General features: G+C 35.6%; 3 protein-coding genes across 6 annotated transcripts; all 3 read right to left on the bottom strand.

Moving 5' to 3' along the window:
* Nucleotides 1-7,113: 7,113 nt before the first annotated feature.
* On the bottom strand, nucleotides 7,114-11,867 carry LOC112292159 (uncharacterized). 3 transcript variants are annotated; one of them, XM_024540355.3, is made up of 5 exons: nucleotides 11,696-11,867; nucleotides 9,167-10,882; nucleotides 8,174-8,869; nucleotides 7,662-7,913; nucleotides 7,114-7,443 (listed from the first exon to the last, which is right to left on the bottom strand). In XM_024540355.3, exons 2-5 carry the CDS (start codon nucleotides 10,712-10,714, stop codon nucleotides 7,354-7,356), a joined length of 2,586 nt encoding a protein of 861 aa, XP_024396123.1. In that variant the 5' UTR covers nucleotides 10,715-10,882; nucleotides 11,696-11,867; the 3' UTR covers nucleotides 7,114-7,353. The 3 variants fall into 3 exon arrangements, with proteins under 3 accessions (XP_024396123.1, XP_024396122.1, XP_073395157.1); XM_024540354.3 differs by having other exon boundaries at nucleotides 8,174-10,882; XM_073539056.2 differs by lacking the exon at nucleotides 11,696-11,867 and having other exon boundaries at nucleotides 8,174-11,650.
* A 662-nt stretch (nucleotides 11,868-12,529) lies between these two features.
* On the bottom strand, nucleotides 12,530-13,801 carry LOC149987750 (palmitoyl-acyl carrier protein thioesterase, chloroplastic-like). The gene is made up of 5 exons (XM_090256112.1): nucleotides 13,707-13,801; nucleotides 13,397-13,510; nucleotides 13,075-13,255; nucleotides 12,919-12,987; nucleotides 12,530-12,829 (listed from the first exon to the last, which is right to left on the bottom strand). Exons 1-5 carry the CDS (start codon nucleotides 13,799-13,801, stop codon nucleotides 12,530-12,532), a joined length of 759 nt encoding a protein of 252 aa, XP_090112238.1.
* On the bottom strand, nucleotides 13,436-15,240 carry LOC112292328 (oleoyl-acyl carrier protein thioesterase 2, chloroplastic). 2 transcript variants are annotated; one of them, XR_016506735.1, is made up of 3 exons: nucleotides 14,310-15,240; nucleotides 13,853-13,946; nucleotides 13,436-13,510 (listed from the first exon to the last, which is right to left on the bottom strand). XR_016506735.1 is itself a non-coding variant. In XM_090256468.1 (2 exons), exons 1-2 carry the CDS (start codon nucleotides 14,796-14,798, stop codon nucleotides 13,849-13,851), a joined length of 627 nt encoding a protein of 208 aa, XP_090112594.1. In that variant the 5' UTR covers nucleotides 14,799-15,240; the 3' UTR covers nucleotides 13,454-13,848. The 2 variants fall into 2 exon arrangements, 1 of the variants encoding a protein (XP_090112594.1); XM_090256468.1 differs by having other exon boundaries at nucleotides 13,454-13,986.
* Nucleotides 15,241-18,760: the final 3,520 nt, after the last annotated feature.

Genomic DNA, 18,760 nt, shown 5'->3' with positions numbered 1-18,760 from the left:
GTTCTTGTGCACATGGATGGATTGAGAGTACAAGTCCACAGCTCCAAGGAGCCAAGTAGCATTGGTAGGGTGACAAAGGAATGCCTAACCCTGCAACCCAACAATCAACGAAACAGACTGTAAGACGAGGATCCCTGGAGCCAAAAAGTACTTGCAGTAATGAGGGGCACCTTTATGGGCTACAACACTAGAGTGGGTAGGGACCTGTGAGTGTGCAGACGTGCAGAGGGGGCGAGGAGAATAAGGGGTCTAGAAGCGGATCAGTGATTCAGAGGAAAACCGAAGGGGGGTGACTGTATGTTTGGAAGCTTTCTCGGGCGGCGTGATTGTTGGACGCGGGTGGGCTGGGGCTGGACTGGGCTGGACTGGCTAAGCTGGAGGGTGTTGTGGCTGCCTAGCTAGAGTCCCAGTCCAGTCTAGTCCAGGCAACAGGGCAGGTAACGGAGCTGGCAGCACCGCGCCGCCTTTGGCCCCTCTTGACTGCCACACCTCCCGCCTCCTTTCTACGCGTCGTGGCCTCCAAGCTCCCGCAGCAGACCTCGCCGCAGACGACGCTGTCTTCCACCTCCTTTCGTCTCCTCTCGCCTCATCCTCCTCCGTTAATTTTCCCTCCCTCCCTCCCTCCCTCCATTGTTGCTTCTCCCAATCCCTCAATGATATGTGGTTCTCCTCCTTTGCAGAGTGAGTGATTGCAGATGTGGGGGTCGTCCATGTGACACAATGGGTTGGAGGATGCTTAAGTTGGCCACCACGAAACTATTCCAACTTGGAAGTTGAAGATGAATAATATTTGTGACAAATGTTCATTCGATTCTTTTGGTGCATTAGTGTAGTTTGATAGCCTGAGGGTGATGAGAGTAGTACAAGGGTGGCAAAGGTGTTTAAGGTAGCTCAAGTAAAGAATCAGAAAACACTATCATAAACGAGTAATATTTAATTCGACCCACCGACATTTGGATGTGATCGTGACACCTCCTCCACTAGGCACGTAGCAAGCATAGAGCAAATCTCTAAGTCTATACGTAATTTGTGGTTGGTAATTTACAAAACAATATTCATCAACATGGCCCTACAGAAAAATAGTTTTGCAGAAGTTGATTAATTATGTAAGATTCCTTGGAAGAAAGTAATTTGGAAAAAGATAATAATGGTAGTTTATTTTACTTAAATTTAAATCATTATATTTTTATGAAAATAAATCAAAATTACATTTACAATTAAATTAAAAGATGAGTATAACAAAGATGTCTAGTTTTTTATTTTTATTTTTATTTTTTTACTTTGATAGAGGCCTTAAATATTTCTACCTGTTAAACTATACAAGACACGAGTCTTATTATTATTATTATTATTATTATTACTATTATTAAATTTATAAAGAATTTATATCCTCAATTCATTTTCTACTACATAGATGGTAAAAATTTTAATGCCTGTAGTAAAAAAATGAACAAAGAATCTACTTCGAATTCCTAATCAATTTAGTCTTGTATTAAGCTTCATCATCAAGTGGGGAAAAAAAACAAACAAACAAACAAACAAACAAATTACCTACAAGCTAAGACACTACATCAAATTTAGACTAAAAATTTATATAAACATGTAATTTTTTTTATTAAATTTTTCATTTTTTTTTATCTGAAATCATTTTGGATAAAAATAGTCTAAATCAATTCTTATCTAATAAAGAAAAAAGTATCTAATCTATTCAATCATAAAAAATTGTGCAATGGTTGTAAATAATGTAATACTCTTATCAATATAGCTTTTATCTTGGTTTCAAGAGCTACATATGATGGGTTATATATTGATTTAAAATTTTTCTTTAGAGTAGCTTATGTATATATATATATATATATATATATATCTAAATTAATAAGTTTATAGAATATATGAAATATATATATTAAACTATTGGAATTAATTTTTAATTTATAAAACTAATATTAAAATAAATTGTTAATTTTTTTCATCCAACTAAAAAAAATAATATAAATGAATGAATCAAAAAAATTATAATATATAATTATACATATAAATATAAAAATTAAAATAATAATAATAATAATAATAATAATAATAGTGATAAAGTTTTGGACCCTACATAGATATTTGTATTACATTCTTAGCTTTAAAAAGGGCCAATGAAAAGAAAAACAATTTCAAAATCTTACACAAAGTTTTCACCTTTATTATATTAATTTATAAAAAATAAAAATTATATTTAAAATTGATCTATTGCAGTAGGATACAAACTCACTTCATATTTTATTACTTTCTTGAATTAAAAATATTGTAATATATTACTAAAGTATTATTATTATTATTATTATTATTATTATCATTATTATTTTTTAATGCTACATTCTCAATTCATATTACTACACCTTATTTGACCTCCACATGACTTAAATTGACTATAAAGCTTGTTTCTTTGCATAATGCATGTTTGGTAGCATAATATTTAACTATAATATTGATATAAAAATAGAAAAAATAGAAAAAATTAATTTGATATTTTAAATTTTTAAAATCAAATTTGGATTTAAATAATTTTTAGGCAAATATTATGTTTTTTTTAAAAATTATTTGTGACTTATTTTTTTATTAAATATTTATTGTCTCTCTTTCAAACACCATTCTTTTTTAAAGCAAAGAAAAAAAAATGTGCAAAAGAAAGAAGCACATTATTAGCTAAATGTTAGCTAAAGGTTAGGTAGGATGTAATAATATCAATTGGAGATATAGCATTAATAATTTTCTAAACTTTTCACAATATGTGCAACTACAAAGAAGACAATTCCTACAACTAAAAAAATAATATATACAAGCTTTTAATTTTTTTGGCACAGTAAAAGGTGCTTCGGTTTTTTCATATATATATCAAAGAATCATTATAATAGAGTGAAAAAATCTTACATAATTTAAGCTAAAAAAAGATTGGTGTATGTAAAATTTTGAAACTCTTTGTTCTTTATATATTTGAAGTTATAAATTCTAATATTCTATCATATAACTCTTAATTCTTTATTTATTGTGTATATATTTATATATATAATAATATTAAAAAAAATATTTGATACGTAGTTAAGTCAAATTTTCTATTAGCTTGTTACACAAAAGTGATAGATGTAGTTTTAACAATTAACTTCTTCATGGAAAACAAGAATATTAGTTGATAATATTACTATTATTTATAAAACAATATTTAATTTATATTTAGAATATTTATAATATAACTGAAATAATAATAATAAATTTATAAATTATTATTTTTTTAAATAGTAGATCATTGTTGAAGAATAATTAGACAAACTATAACTTAATGGCAAGTATAACAAAAATTTGGTATACTAAATAGCTCGAAAAACAATTAACATTGTATAGAGGGAGTGATGCATATTGGGTATAAAATTTTGATATCTCCTAAATAAATTTTTCATGATTTTAGACATATAATTAAGAAAATGGAGTGTAGAATTTGGCATAGTCTTCCATAAATATGTTCAATATCAACTAAAAGTAATTAGGATTACAACTATGTTTTTTGAAGCAACAAGGTATTCTTATTTAAAAAAACTTATAATATCATTTTATTGCTTTTATAAATCTAGACACTCTCTTCAAGAATTTTCATACAAATAAGTTAAATAAGTAAAATTTACAATATTTTCAATGGAAGTAGGTTGTTAGATATTTGAATTAGAGAAACAATGCAATAAAAAGTCATAAAAAATATATAAAATCAAAAGTAAAAAAATAAATTTATCATGTGGTGGAATAGATTTAGGAAAATAAATGAAACAATGGTTTGAGGAGATGGATGGTTGATTGATTGTCAATACAAGAACTCCAAATCAACCTCAATTGTCTAGTCCAATAGAGAAGAGGGAAGTCTAAGTTAATTGTGCACAACTTCATAAATAGAAATCCATCAAGGAACAAGGTTGGTCTATTACTTAAATGGAAGTGAAGCATCTTTTTGTGTTAAAAAAAGGAATAAATAAAATTAAAAAAACAGATATAGGGTTGTAGTAGATCAACTTAATTGTGATTTTCTTTGAGTAAATATTGAAATAATTAAGTAATTATATTGTAGCCAAGTACTATGAAATTTTCAAAAAGTGAAGTTACTATCAATTCTATTTGTTTCAAGAAAAAAAAAAGAAAAAAAAGAAAAAAAAGAAAAAAAAAGTGAAGTTACTGAATATAAATTAATTGATGCTGTAATCAAGTGACATATTTTATAATTGTTAATTATTCTAATTCCAATATCAAATAAAAATCAACATTGACTTTAAAATTTTAGTAGAAAATATATGAACTGTGTTTGTGTGTGTGTGTGTGTGTATATATATATATATATATATATATATAGTATATAAAATAATCAAGTAGTTTGATAGAGTTTGCAGTATTTTGAAAGTTATCCCAGTGTGATAAATGTTTTATATTGAAAAAAACTAGATATGTGAGCATGTAAATTATATATAGATATATACAAATATATACACATTCACATACATATCACAGCATTTCAATGAGTAAAAAAATTACTTCGGCCAAGACATTTCTTACATATAAGAGTCAGACTAATATAATCTAATTTTGTTTATTTATTTATTGCAATTATGCCAATCGGATTTGAGCTGTGAATGAATGGTCTTGATTGCAAAAGAATGCTTCGTTGGTTCTAATAAATCAACAGGTTCATTTTTAACAATCAATTGCACTCTGTTCTAACTGTTACGTTTGTTGAAGTAATTAAATTGTGGAGTTTGCATTTGAGTCAGTGTTAATGTCACTGTCTTAATGAGAAAAAGTGAATGAAGCAAAATCAATAGGGGGTTTATTGTGGCAAACTGGTAACTAATGCCAGAGGATATTAGTTGGAGTATTATGACAAAGTGTTATGAGAAAGTGCTGCTGTTTGCAGATAGAAACACTAAGTGAAGTGCATTAAAAAGATACTAGTATAGAGAAATATTATATATATATATATATATATATATATATATTCTCAAACACACATATGAGAATGTTAGAAATTAGGGATCATTCTATTATTAGATTTGATTTTTGATTTTTAATTTTTATTAACTAGATTGTTGAGTGGAGTAAAAACATAAAAAAAAATTGCATTATTGCTATTGAGATCTAACTTGTTTTTTAGTTGTATTTTTGGCTCAGGTATACTTTGATCTCATTAGTTAAATAATATGAGACTGACTAGTAGTACCCCTATACCTAGTTTCAATAGTGAAAAACCTAATCATTCATGTAACTATTATGAATTGAATTAAAAAAACATTATTCAACTCACATCAATAATATTGTTTGATAATCTGTGTGTCAAAAAGAGATGGATCTATAAGTTAGTTGTTTGAGTTTATATTGCAAGGAGTCAACAAAACACATTGGTGATAAAGAAAAACAGAAACACAAATGTGACAAGTATGAAGACTCATTAAAAAAACAGCAAACAACATAATGAAAAATGGATTGTACATTATATTATTGCAACTATTTTGAAGTACACACAAAAAGTGCTTCAACATCCAATGAAACTAATATATCTTGGAACAAATGCAAGACCCCAAATGATGGTTTACAGTTTTCCCTTTTGCCCTTTCCCCTTTGCCTTTTTTCATGTCTCCTTTGGCCTCACATCTGCAGCTGCAAGCCTACAAAACTCCACCTGCAAGCAATGCAGCCATCAGAGAGGTCATGGAGGTACTGGATCTCAGCTTCTCAGCTGCTACTTTTTCTGCTGCTGCTGCTGCTGCTGCACAGCTAAAAATGGACATGGGTTTGCAGCCTCTCCCAAAGCACTCAGTCACTCCTCAGGTTATTCTGTATGTATCAGTCTGCTCTTTACAAATATGGAGCATGGCCTCTGATTTCCAGCCTTTGAGAGTGCAGAATGGCCACAGGTGTGCAATTGCCTTAACCACTTTCTTCCAATATCCCCATGCAGGCTTTTTTTCTGCCTCCTGACCTTCCTCAACCCTTCCTTTTGCCTTAGAGGAGAATCAAAACCAGTAATGGTGATAATAATCTGCACCCTTCTTTTTTAAGTAGAAACTGTTGTTTATGGTGGTAGTATGTGTGTTTGAGTGTGTATGCATGTATGAATACATATATTTGGAAATGAACAAAATATGATACAATAAAACCACCATCTCATGCATCATATTCTATTTGGGTTTGGTTTTGAGTCAGTAATTATCTTGCATTGGTTTTTGCCCTACACTAATGGTGAACATTGCCATGCAGTCATGGCACCCATGACTGAATGCTTATTGGCACCATTGACTCTATTTTGTGGGTCTTCTCTGTCTGCTGATGCACAAACTCTCATTCTCTTCTCCTGGTCTCCAGCCATTTGGTGCCATACAGACATGAAAGAAGTTGGAATTGCATATTATTTTATCTTGCATGCCAGGAATCCAGTTCAAGTAATGAACTGATCAGTTCATGCTGCTGACAAATTGCCCCTAGAACTAGATAAGTTTGAAGAGGAATGTCAATAATGATGATTTCCTTTTATTATTGTTGATATTATAGTTGTTATTAAATACACAGCTAGTTGCTAGGAGGATCAGACTTCAACTTGAAGAGGCATACTTAAGTGGAGAAGAATTATCCATTGAAGCCAACAAAAACTTGTTTTATACGGTACAGGAGTTGTTCCGTATTGAAACGCAAAATTAGTCTTCGGTGATTAGTGGGGTAGTTGAGTCATGAAAGAGAACACGTGCGCAGAAGAACATTCGAAACAACGAGATGGCCTCTTTTTTAAGTTTGCCTCAAAGAAATGGAAAAAAGACTGGGGCCTGGATGTAACGTAGATGACAACCACTGAGAAAGAACCTTACCAGGAAATGTAGGTGAGCGAAGCTTCTATTTCCTCTAAATTTTCAAAAAATTATATACCTTCCAATACCACAAGCAAGATTTTAAGAGGGGCGGTTTTCTGCCAGAAGGGGCAGTAGAAATTTGAACGTCAGTAACAAATAAATGAATTCAAGTACATTTCAACTACTGGCAAATTGATTTTATGTTCCAAGAAGCACACTCGAAGCAAGCAGGATAATGATGAAGATGCAGTAGTCGTGTGTCAAAGCCACAGCTGAGCGAAAATACAGCTAGACTGTGTTCGCACTGAATTAAATTGAGACTCAATGCTCTTAAAAAATCAAATATGAATTCTAACCCCTCAAACCTAAGGTGGAATCCAAGCACCACAGAGTATGATACAATCAGCTGAGGGTCATCGTGGAACCCAACCATTGGAAACAAACAAATGCCATATACGAACAAGGAATTCTCTTTTTCAACCATCATCGCGGCTTAAAACCTCATTTTCAAAGGCATTTTCATCTTCTTTGGTTCACGGGAGACAATTTTGTACTTCGAATGTCCCTTTTTAGATTCCTGTTGCTGCAACCAACAACCAACGAAAGACGTCAGCTTAACTCGAAAAATGGGTGGAGACATCTTTGCTATCCTGTTAACCCCCCATTAAAGTCAGCATTTGAAACAAATCATCATGATAGAAGCTGTATTGAGTGCCGGGGCAATTACACATACGATTCGGTTGAGAACATGCTGACCCACATACAAATTATTTACACGTAATTGGAAGATGTTGGAAGTACCTCTTCCCAAGCAGCCGTATGTTCCTCACAGAACGAGATAACGATGGCACCATTTCGGCCATCCCGAAACTCCATAGCAAGGTTCTTTCTCAAAGCGCAAGAAACATGGAAACGTAACGTGCATCCAATCTCCGTGCAATCGATACAAGCACCTCCGGTTGAATTGCACACACTACACGTGGAAAGCCACCGTTTACTGGGAACATGCGACGTATCAATTCGCTCCAAGTCATCTGGTTGGCGATAAAATACCTGAGTTTTATACAAAAAAAAATACACCGTGTTAAAAACAACACTGCTTAAGTCTGCACAACAAATGTGATTGCAAATTTGTGCACCTACACTTTGTGATCTAAATACACTAAAAATATGCCTCCACAAATGGTTCCAATCTGAGTTCAACAGAATATTAATATGTATTGGATGTTTTTCTTTTTTTCACGTCACAAGGCTGCTGGAGCAAGAGTTTCAATGAAAACTTGAGGGCATCAAAACCACCAGATTGCACATACCTCGGGTACATAAATAGCGCATGATAAATGGGCCCAGTTTCCATCGGTAGTCAATTTCATAGCACCCCCAGATCTTGGGCACAGACAGCAGCTTCTAGAATCCGGGCTTCTGCTCTGGCATTGAACACAAAACCAATCTCCTTCTGGGACTTCATGATGCAGGGGGTTGCCGTAACAGTTGGCATGAACTCCAACATTACATCCATCACAATAAACAAGGGGATCCGATGGGGTGCCATCGGCGCTGCGGCATACATCGCAAGCGCCATCATCATCTTCGTCTTCATCTACGCTGGTGGCCTCGACTTTTGATCTGTCTGACCATCGACCAGGTGCTTTCACACGTTGTGTCATTCCACTTCGCATACCGAAAGTGAAATTAGGTACATCCATCTCCCAATCCCAGCCATTGTCTTCTTTTGATGATTTGCAGACCAATTCATGGGACTGCTCTTGTAATCTGAAGCTTGAGGTTTTTAAATCAGGTGGAATTGGACTGTCTTTTTCTGGACTCTCCGAACATGGGAAAACCTCATCACCTTGAGAAGCTTTACAGGAGCTCACTGTAAAGGCGAATGAAGAATTCTGGGATTGCACCACTCCGTTGTTGATGGATCTTGGTTCTACTTGACAGTCCTCTGCACTTCTCGTATCAACAACTTCATCATTCCAAGATATTGATAATTGCCGTAGGTCCTGAAATTTCGAGGTAGCCACATCTATCAGTTTCCTACCGTCCTCGACCGTAGAATTAAAACTCTCCATCTCACTGAAAGCCAAAAAAGAATTTGACGAAGAATTGCTCCTGCCTTGCTCTAAGTCACCCCCTTTGCAACCCTCCCTTCCAAGCATTCGCTTAAAAAGGCGTTTCATACGCCGATCCAAATCAACGAGTAATCTTTCTTGCCCCGTCATAAGATTTTGTAGCGCGTCAGTCGCTGATATCCTATCTCCCTCATTGATTGCAAGTGGGTCAACCAAGGTCGTTACTACCTTTCGTTCTTGGTTCTCTTGCACCCCAATTCCATTGAAATCATCTGAAGCATCCGACGCCACTTGGGGAGTTTGCTCTTCCTGCTGTTTTGCTGGACAATCACTGTCGCTTTTTTCACACAAATTGTCCTTCACTTGGTTAGTAGTAACAGTCACACCCTCCGAAGATCCTGGATTGCTTGATGTTCCAGCACTTTTGACACTCGCTACTATAGAAGAGGAAGCGGTGAGAGAACAAGCATCTGGTTCTCTAATTATACTACCGGTGGTAGATGCTTTGAGATTCTCCTCCGATGTTTTACATGGATATTCCATCTTGGTTTCCTTTACTTTAAGTTCATAGCCATCGGCAGGGATTCGCAAGGTTAACCCATTCACCATGGTTGGCAAAGTAGTTTCAATTGTTGCTCCTGCATCCAAGGATGGACGATTCTTGTCGCCATCCTTCGCTAGCAGAATGTCGCCATTTGTCAATTGGATTGATGTCTTGACGTTTAAAGCAGCAGTATTGGTGGCGTCCAAACACACAGATTGTTCAGCGTCGACAGGCTTAACCTCGGCTTCAGTTGAAGATTCAGTCTCTGATTCTATTCCACGTCTGTTCACACCTTGGCCCATGGGAACAGAAAAAGTAGAAGCCTTCATCATATCATCACTAGTGGAAGGATAAGCAGTCTGAGATGCTGCCATCACGTCCTCATCCACGAGACTATCCTCTTGAATCTCAGTCGCGAGCTGGTGAGTATCTTCGCTTCGTGTGATCAACACGTTGAGACCGACTGGCACCATGGGAGGAAACGATGTCGTGTTCATGGAAACCGACTCCACAACCTTCTCTGTCATATCCTCTTCTGAGCTGGATGTGTAGGAACTAGGCGAAGGGCTCTCACACACGATCGTGTCAGCATCTTCCTGTGCCTTGTTAATTGAGCATGTCACACCTTTCGACATCACCCATGTGGTCGGAGTCTTTAGATGTGCAGCACGAGATTCTTTTCTCGGAACATCTGATTGATAGCATACGGACCTACGAATCAAATCTTCAGATGCTTCGCTGAATAATTGACTGGATCCTGGAGACGATACATTTGCTGGCTGGTGAACCTCCAAATTGCCCTTGATCTCAGTAAAGGAACCTTTTGAAGGAGGATCACCCCAGCTCTTGAACGCACCGGAAGCGGGCGACTTCAGCTTCATCATTGGCGATGCACTCCTTGCAGTAATCGGCATAAGCAATGATGGAGGATCTTTTCTTTTGACGGCGACAGGCCGTGGTGGCACTGGCGGCATTGCTTGCACTAAAGGCCGCTTTACTCTCCGTTGCTTATAATTGTGATTCTCCTTATCCAGCATAAGGAGCTCCTGCAATGCCAGTTTCTTCGGAGATACCCCATGGGAAGGATAATTCGTAATGTCATTACAACACGAGTCGCGCGTTTGCAACTCCATTTCCTTCTCTCTACGCTGCTCCTCTAGCAATTTAAACCGTTTACGCGGTGGTAGGTCAAATAACTCGCACTTTTCTTTTTTCAACCCCTCGCCTGCCATTGTGACACCTTGTCGTTGTCCCTTCACTCAAGAAGAAGACAGATAATCCGTCGGAGTGACTACTCGGGAATAGCAGTAGAAGATTTAGAACTTCATGTAGCACGAATATCGTTTCATTCAGAAGACGAAAATGACGTGCAGAGATTGTTGCGCTCATTCGCAGCTCCTCTGTACTCAAGACAAAAACAAAAAAGGGAAAGTGAAGAGAAGAAAGGGTGTAAGGTATTTTAAAACTATCAAGCATAATATCCAATTCGCTGACTGATATGTAGTTGACGGAAGTAACGACACTCGCCCCATTCAGTAACAAAAACAAAAGCGTCAACCCTGAATCTAAGACACTGCCGCAACAGACCATAATCTTGGACACCTCAGCACCAACATCCCGCACTTCTAAGGTGTCTTTCAAACCCTCACTAGCGCAATAGAGCAAAATCACTACATAATGCCATCTGAAATCCCCACTTGCCTCAGCTCTATCGGTAGTCACAGATCTCAGCCCCTACTGACAACAAGACGCTATATTTCTTAAAAGCACAAACTCACACGCGAGAAATTAGGCAGAAACTTGGAGTGCAACGAGATTCGACTACCCTTCCCGGAGAAACTCATCCTCCACTACACTTGAACTTCCTCTACAAGTATTTATTAACAAAATAAATGAAAACGACACGGAATATAGTGAAAAACACAACGAACATAATTAACATTCCCTTCAAACTGCCACCAACTCCAGCACTACCCAAGCCTCACCCACGACGCAAAACCCTTGCAAGTACTTCAAATCAAACACCTAGACACATCCACAGTCACCAAAAGCCAACTCCGACCCCCTACATACCGCTCCAAGCTCGCTCCCTCAACTGAATCTCTTCGAGCCACACGATATTGCAAGGTCTCTCATTCTTGCGCCGCAGTCACAATTGACTAAACGACGAATCGAGGAAAAACTAGGTAACCAACAAGAACGGATTTTCATACCTTGCGATAAAAACAAGAACAAGCAGCATGCCTTTGCTCGAATTCCAAGTTGCTCCCCAACGCAAGCAAGGTCCGTGAACGCAATCTCAACATTGCAACCAGAAGGCGCTGCGCGGGGGCCTGGGAAAGGGTTTGGCGGGGCGGGGGAGGGGTGAGAGAAACTGGAGGGAATTGAAAAAAGCGAGGGAAATTCATATTTTCCCGGTTTATTTCTCCCTCGCTCGGTTCCCTAATCTACTATTCGTGACTCCCCTGGAAGAACTTATGTTGACGTGGAGGTCTCTGTTGCGTATGGCACCTTTCCGTAGAATCTAGGGTTTTCATTCATCCGCAGTGAGATCTGATGCGTTGATTAAAACTGTATTATGCTGTAGTTGTTAAAACTATATCATTCTATAGTTTGAAATTTGTAAAACTTATAAATAGTTCAACATGTTTTAGATTGAGGAGATTCTCTGCGTATGTTATCTTGGTTTTACGTATCTAAAGGTTTTTGTAATATTCTGTAGTTTTCTATTAATACATATGTGTGATAACACTTAGTAACACAATAGCTGATTAACCAAAATCTTGGATAACCGATGATTGAAAAAATAAAACATGTAAATAATGAAATGGTATGTATAACTTTCAACGACATATATTTTGCTAAAGTTGATAAAACCGCCTGTTCTTTTAAAAGAAAATGTGGCAAATCATGTAACTGTTTTTGGAAAACTCAAATATCAAAAGCTAATCCCCAAAACATATTTATCCACTCAAGTGAAGTATTTAAGATAAAAAATCTCAGGTTCGGTTCCTAGATATTAGTGTCAAGCTCTTGCTACTTGAAGCTCAATTGCCGGCCACGACGAGAGGTGCTGTGTTGCACGACTTTGGGCGCCATGTCGTTCTGGCACGAACAATTTCGAGCTGCTGGGAGTCATGGGTTCGAAGAAGATGAGTATATTCGCATCTAGGGGAAAGCCAAAAGCCCTGCGAAGGCACTGAAGCTGCAAAGGGTTGCACTTCTTCAGTAGCTGTTTTGGAGCTGGTGAGAGACTCGACGACGTTTTTGCTTTTACTTAATTCGCGTCTGTATTCCAGCGTGATGCTTGCCAAGTTGTGTGTCTCTATGTGATCGTCTGGAATACTCTGCAATCCAATTTGGCATTTGTGAAAAAACTGCCCTAACAAATATTGTTGAATTGGACGCTACGGAAACAGGACGAATTTGGTGGTACCTGAAGAGCCCAGATGATGTACTTGAGGTTGCTCACGTGTTGGTTCACATCAAGATCTGCCCTGCAAGACTGCACATTTACATCAGGTGACTCCAGTTTGCATGATCTTATGTGATCCGAAAGTTGGCACAAAGTTTGTTTGGAATTGATCGTTACCGTGATCGGGGAGCTCACGTACTTGGCCGTGAGGTTGTCAAGCTTCACTATTTTGGTGGAAAGCATATTCTTCTGTTGAAACGCAGATTGCTCGTCCTCAAAGAAAGGATCGAGCTCTGCTCGAACTGTGTCCGGCATCCTACAAACTCTTCGCGTTTTGGAGTCCATATTGCACCAATTGCTGCACATCATTGCAACTGACTCAGTCTCTGGATTAGATGATAACCTCCATGACAAAAAAAAAAAAAAAAAAACTCATGACCTAGTGTAGTTGGTGCTAAAATTTACTGAGCATCTGGTAAGTTGTTTACTGTCAAGCTACCTCGTGGCCCGGATAAGCACTTCATTTGTGTCGCTACGACGCACAATCCAGTCCCGGCGCATTCCATTCTTACCAGAGCGAGCAATCCAAGAGTCGATCACAATTACGTCCGACCTGCAGCAGATATGGCACAGTAATGTTCTCAATCACGATTAATCTCCATTGATCATCGGCAGTGAGATTCTTCATTTCCATGAAATGGGTGATATCTAGTCAACCGGTGTTACTCATAATATTCGCAATTCTCACACAAGATCTGAGGTAAGAAAACGTAAGAAAGAAAAGTTCAGCCACTTCGATGCAACTGCACTTCCTTACTGGCCTGAATCGTAGTTTGTTTGCTGTATTCCTCATGTGGGACCTCCAAATACCATCCTTTCCGCCCAAGGTTGAGTTTACATTCATGGTGTCAGAGCCTCAAAGTTTGCTAATGGATTCTTTCAGTAGAATTCTTACCATTTGGGGAATTTCTCCACTACCACGTGCATTTTAGAAACCACCCAGATGAGCCCCTGAGAGTTCATGGCCTTCGTAGCCCCAAATCCATCTCCTTTAATCCCCATTAATTGCACATGGCACAAGGACACTTCCTGTCACATACCAATTGGAAAATCTAGAGGGTCGCTTAAACAAAAGCACAAAACTCAGTATACTATTACTACTACCGATGAATAATTTGATTTCTTTCTAGACCTGTGCTCAACAGTTCATGAATTCTGTCACTTGTATTCATGAAATCCTAAAGTTGGCTTCTTTCTTTTGAAACGAATGTCATAAATCACAATGCAACTGATGTTTCAAAATGTAGCGAAAGAATAATACATTTTGAAGTACTTTTTGTGTTGTGCTTTTTAGTTTACAATGACCACCCACATATCATCCATTATTTCCAGAACTAAAGAGTAGAGCTCACTTGAAAAAAGCTGATGATAGTGGTAATATCGGTAGTCTTATCTGCTCCAACTTCGTATGATCTAATCACGAACATTTGCCTGTACAATAAGCGGTTAGAATTCTCCACGAATTCTCCTTCGAATAACCGATGTAAAGACCCTGAGTTTTTCACCTTGAGGATCACATCTGAGCATGGCGAGGCCAGCAATCTTCGGACCGCAGCATCTTCTGGATCAGAATGGACTGGGATGAATTCCTCGTTGTTCTGTGGAGCTGATGCCTGACCATTCAAGGCCCTTGGAGTAATACTGAATTTTAGGCTATACCTCACGAGGGAAGTTTCACTTTTGAATCTCTTTGCGGAGCTCAGGTCAGGCTCAACGATAATGCCCTGTTTCCAAGCCCATGATCTCCTAAATTCAGGATCTAGCACACGAGCACTGGACCCAACGGCTCCAGATGTATACCGCTGCGGTGAATGAAGTAGAATTGAATTCCACAAATCCATGACGAAACCTACTTAGCCAAACCTCTTGGCTCCGGCGAAACCTCTAAACCGATGAATCAATGTTCCCTGACGTAAGCGCTGCGTTAGATGTTATGACCTTGCTCACTGGTGGTCTGGTGCAGTACTCATCAGTTCAGCGATTACAAGATTCAGAGTACGGAACCGCACACAACCGATTGAGCAAATAATAAAGCCTGCAACAGTCCTAACCCGGCCTCAAGTTCAGGTCATTCCACGATTTTCTCCAGTCACGCATTCACCTATGCTCGCTCCGAGGAAACGTTACCGATTTATACAGGTGACCGATGCTTCAAACCAAGACGGGCTAATCATGCAGCACATCAGAAAAATAATGCCTTCATGAAGCAGAGTATGCAGATTTGGCGTGTGTCTGGTAGCGATGACGTGAAGATTAGGGCGTTGTTCAGGTACAAATGGTTCAGACCTCGAAACGTGGAAGGCTTTAACCAACTATTTAATAGGGAAGACTTCGATTTGAAGAGTTGGTTGAAGACAGCGACGAAAGAGTTCGAAAGCACCCCCAGACTGAGACGTGAGCAGACGGACGGATCCCGTGTGTCCATCCGTCTAGCTCAAGTGGGGGTGCCCTGCATCCATCCGGCTGCCCTCCCCAGGTGCCCGCCACCTAGACGGGCAGCCTCAGCAAGCTGCCCGGCACCTAACTGGTCCCGTTGGCAACACAGCCCTGGCCCGGCGCTGGGAATCCTAGCCTTCGCCGCCGGCTGCCGGGGCTAGGGTTTCATATATGTAAAATTAGATTATAACTTATTTAAATTCTACTAAAATATTATTACATATATTATTCTATATATTTTATATGTAATATCAAAATATAAAATTATAAAATATTATTTTAAATAATATATATATATATATATATATATATATAATAAAGCTACACCTCAATGTTGTTAAAGCCACACCTCTCCTTATCATTTCACGATTGATTCTATCCATTCCTTGTCTTTGTTATTTTTTTTGAATCCCATATCTTTGTTTTCATCTCTTGTTTCATGTTTCCATTTCCTATACCTCATTAAAAATCCCTTGTTCATGTTTCCAATCCCTTGTCCCTATTCTCCTCTCTTGTTCCATGTCATTATTCTCTTTTATTGTTCCTTGTTCTCCATCTTATGTTCCCTCCTCTCTTATTTCTATTCCCATCTTTTATTTCTTGTCCTTAAATAAGGCGCAAGAAAAGTTTAAATGGGGGTACATTTAATAAGTTTGCTTAGATTTGTGCTCTTAACAAACTTTCATTTTAATGTTGTATTACATAAAGTCTCCTTGAGAATGCACTAGAAATCTAGCTATGAAAGAAAAAATAGAACTTGCAATAAGATGATCCTAACAATTCTAATAGAATCTTAAACAAACTCCAATTAAATTATAAAATGTTAATCAATATTTAATTAAATCCAAAATAAGTCTCAAGCACTTACAAAAGAAATATAAAAAAACCTTAAATTAATCTTTAAAAAATATATATATGATAAAAATATCTTAAAGAATTTTTATAAAAATATCAAAAATAGAAATCCTAATTTAATCCTAATCAAATTTTAATGTAAGCTTCAATAAATTCTAATAAAATCCTAAATCAATCTTAATCAAATTTTAAATCAAATCCTAATGAAATTCTAATTTTTAATAAAATTTTAATCGAATCTTAATCAAATCTTAATCAAATCCTAATCCTAAATTAGATCCTAATGAAATCATAAATCCTAAATTAATTTTAATTAATTCTTAAGTAAATCCTAAATCTTAAACTAATTCTTAACAAATCTTATAGCAGATTGAAAATTCAAAAACTAATATTTGAATTCTTGCTTTTGATTTAAAATTTGATAACTTTGCAACAACTAAGTTAGCAACAATTATAACAAATTTGATGATGATTGCACATACCAATTAGATGATACTCTCTAAACTTTGTTCAAGTGTTAACCAACATCTTTCTCTAATCTTGATGTTTTCATTTCTAAACCATGGTCTCTTAATTTCACAATTCAATTGATCCCAAACTTGGCAAAATTTTTGGAAGTCAAACTAACTACCTTTGAACAAAATTGTATTTCAATCAAGTTGGCAGATTGATAGATATCTTAGAAATCCTCACCAAACTTTTAATCTCTAATTTTTAAGACCATAATCTATAAAACTCTTATATTATTTAATCTATTCATTCAATTGACTTCAAATTTCTTACACACATTTACTAAAAGCACAACAAACCACCAAATTTTCATCTATAAATATGCAATAAAACTTACAAAACCTTCAAATTTGTAAATATATTTTTATTTCTCAAAATCTAAATCCATTGAGTATATTACTAACTTTGAAAATCCCTAAAAATATCTATATTAATCCACATGATATGAAACCAACTTTCAAAAATCTCTTCTCAAGTTTGCTCTCAAATTCCACTCTTTGATTGACAAAGGAATCCCAAAAATAATATAGGTACTTGATTTTGTGCCTTAGGGTCTAATTTTGACTCTGGTTGGCAATTGGTCCTTATTGGGTATTAATTATTATTTTCTCAAGGTAATTTTTATTTAAATCAACTCCTAACTCTTTATATGTGTTAATATTCTTTATTTTTCTAATCTACCTTATTTATCTTATTTATGGTAATATAAAATAAGTACAATATTTTTTCATAAAAAGTAATTTTAATACTATAAGATTTTACTACTTGCCTATTTTTTATCTATGTTTTTTTACTATATCTTTTTAATTAGGCTATTCTATAATGAAAAACATATATATATATATATATATATATATATATATATATATTTTAATCAAATGGCCATATTACTACATAACATTATTCCTTTCTTAACTATTGTTGGAAGCATCAGATGTTCTATTATTAATAATGTAAGAATCAACGTTTTGTCTTCCTTAGTATTGATTACATATGCCATATCTTTAGTTATATTAAAAAGAGATTGTAAAGATTTTCAATAAGATTTCATAAATTGATCAACATATTATGTGTTAAAAATAAAAATTTGATGAATATAAATAAAAAAATAAGACTTTTATTTAAAAAATATAACAAAAAAACTAAATATTTATAATAAAAAAATAAACTAAATTAGATATTGCCAAAAGACAAGAAAACTAAAGATCCTTGAAACTAAATTAGAAGCAAGAAAGAATTTGACAAGAATGAAGAAGGCCTCACTTTTGCCTCTATATATATTATCTAATTAGGAATTATGTAGCAATGCTCTATAAATCCTTCAATACCTATCCAACTTGCATGATACATGTCTAACTTCATCTATATATATATATATATATATACACACTACATGTCTAACTTGTATCATAAATTATCAACATGTATAACACTTAGTCAACTTTTTGGCCAAAACTTTAAGTTATTAATTACCTATAGATATGTATAAATGCACAACTGTGTCTATAAAGCTTTTATAAAGATTTTCTATAAGATATTATAAAATTTATTAATTTTAATCTACTTCTATTTATTCATATTATCTAGATAATTATTAAAATAAATATGTATATCTGTGATATTTCTCTCCTCTCTAAAGACAAGTTCCATAAGGAGCATTAATTACATATTGAAGAAGTTCAAAATCTAATAAAATATATTTTCCACATACTTTAATTTTTATTTCTTTTGAAGGTAGTTAATAGGTTTTTTTAGCCATTAATAATGTCATATTCTAAGGTAGGTAGACCACCATGTTATTTGATTATTTTTGAAGCCTTTGTAACTTCTTTCAAATAAAATATGAATAATACTATCAAGAGTCATTTTTACCTCTAATAAAATTATCAAATATTTGAAGTCTCTATTGAAATTGTGATACCAAATATGTTGTATCTTGCCATCTATTCAAAAAAAAAATATTATTTTATCCCTATTACATTGACTTGAAGGCTGTGACAAT

This window comes from Physcomitrium patens, chromosome 15 (genome assembly GCF_059467195.1).
Source record: "Physcomitrium patens ecotype Gransden chromosome 15, ASM5946719v1, whole genome shotgun sequence".
NCBI classification, from domain to species: Eukaryota; Viridiplantae; Streptophyta; class Bryopsida; order Funariales; family Funariaceae; genus Physcomitrium; species Physcomitrium patens.
This window is presented reverse-complemented; position numbering and strand designations above follow the sequence as displayed.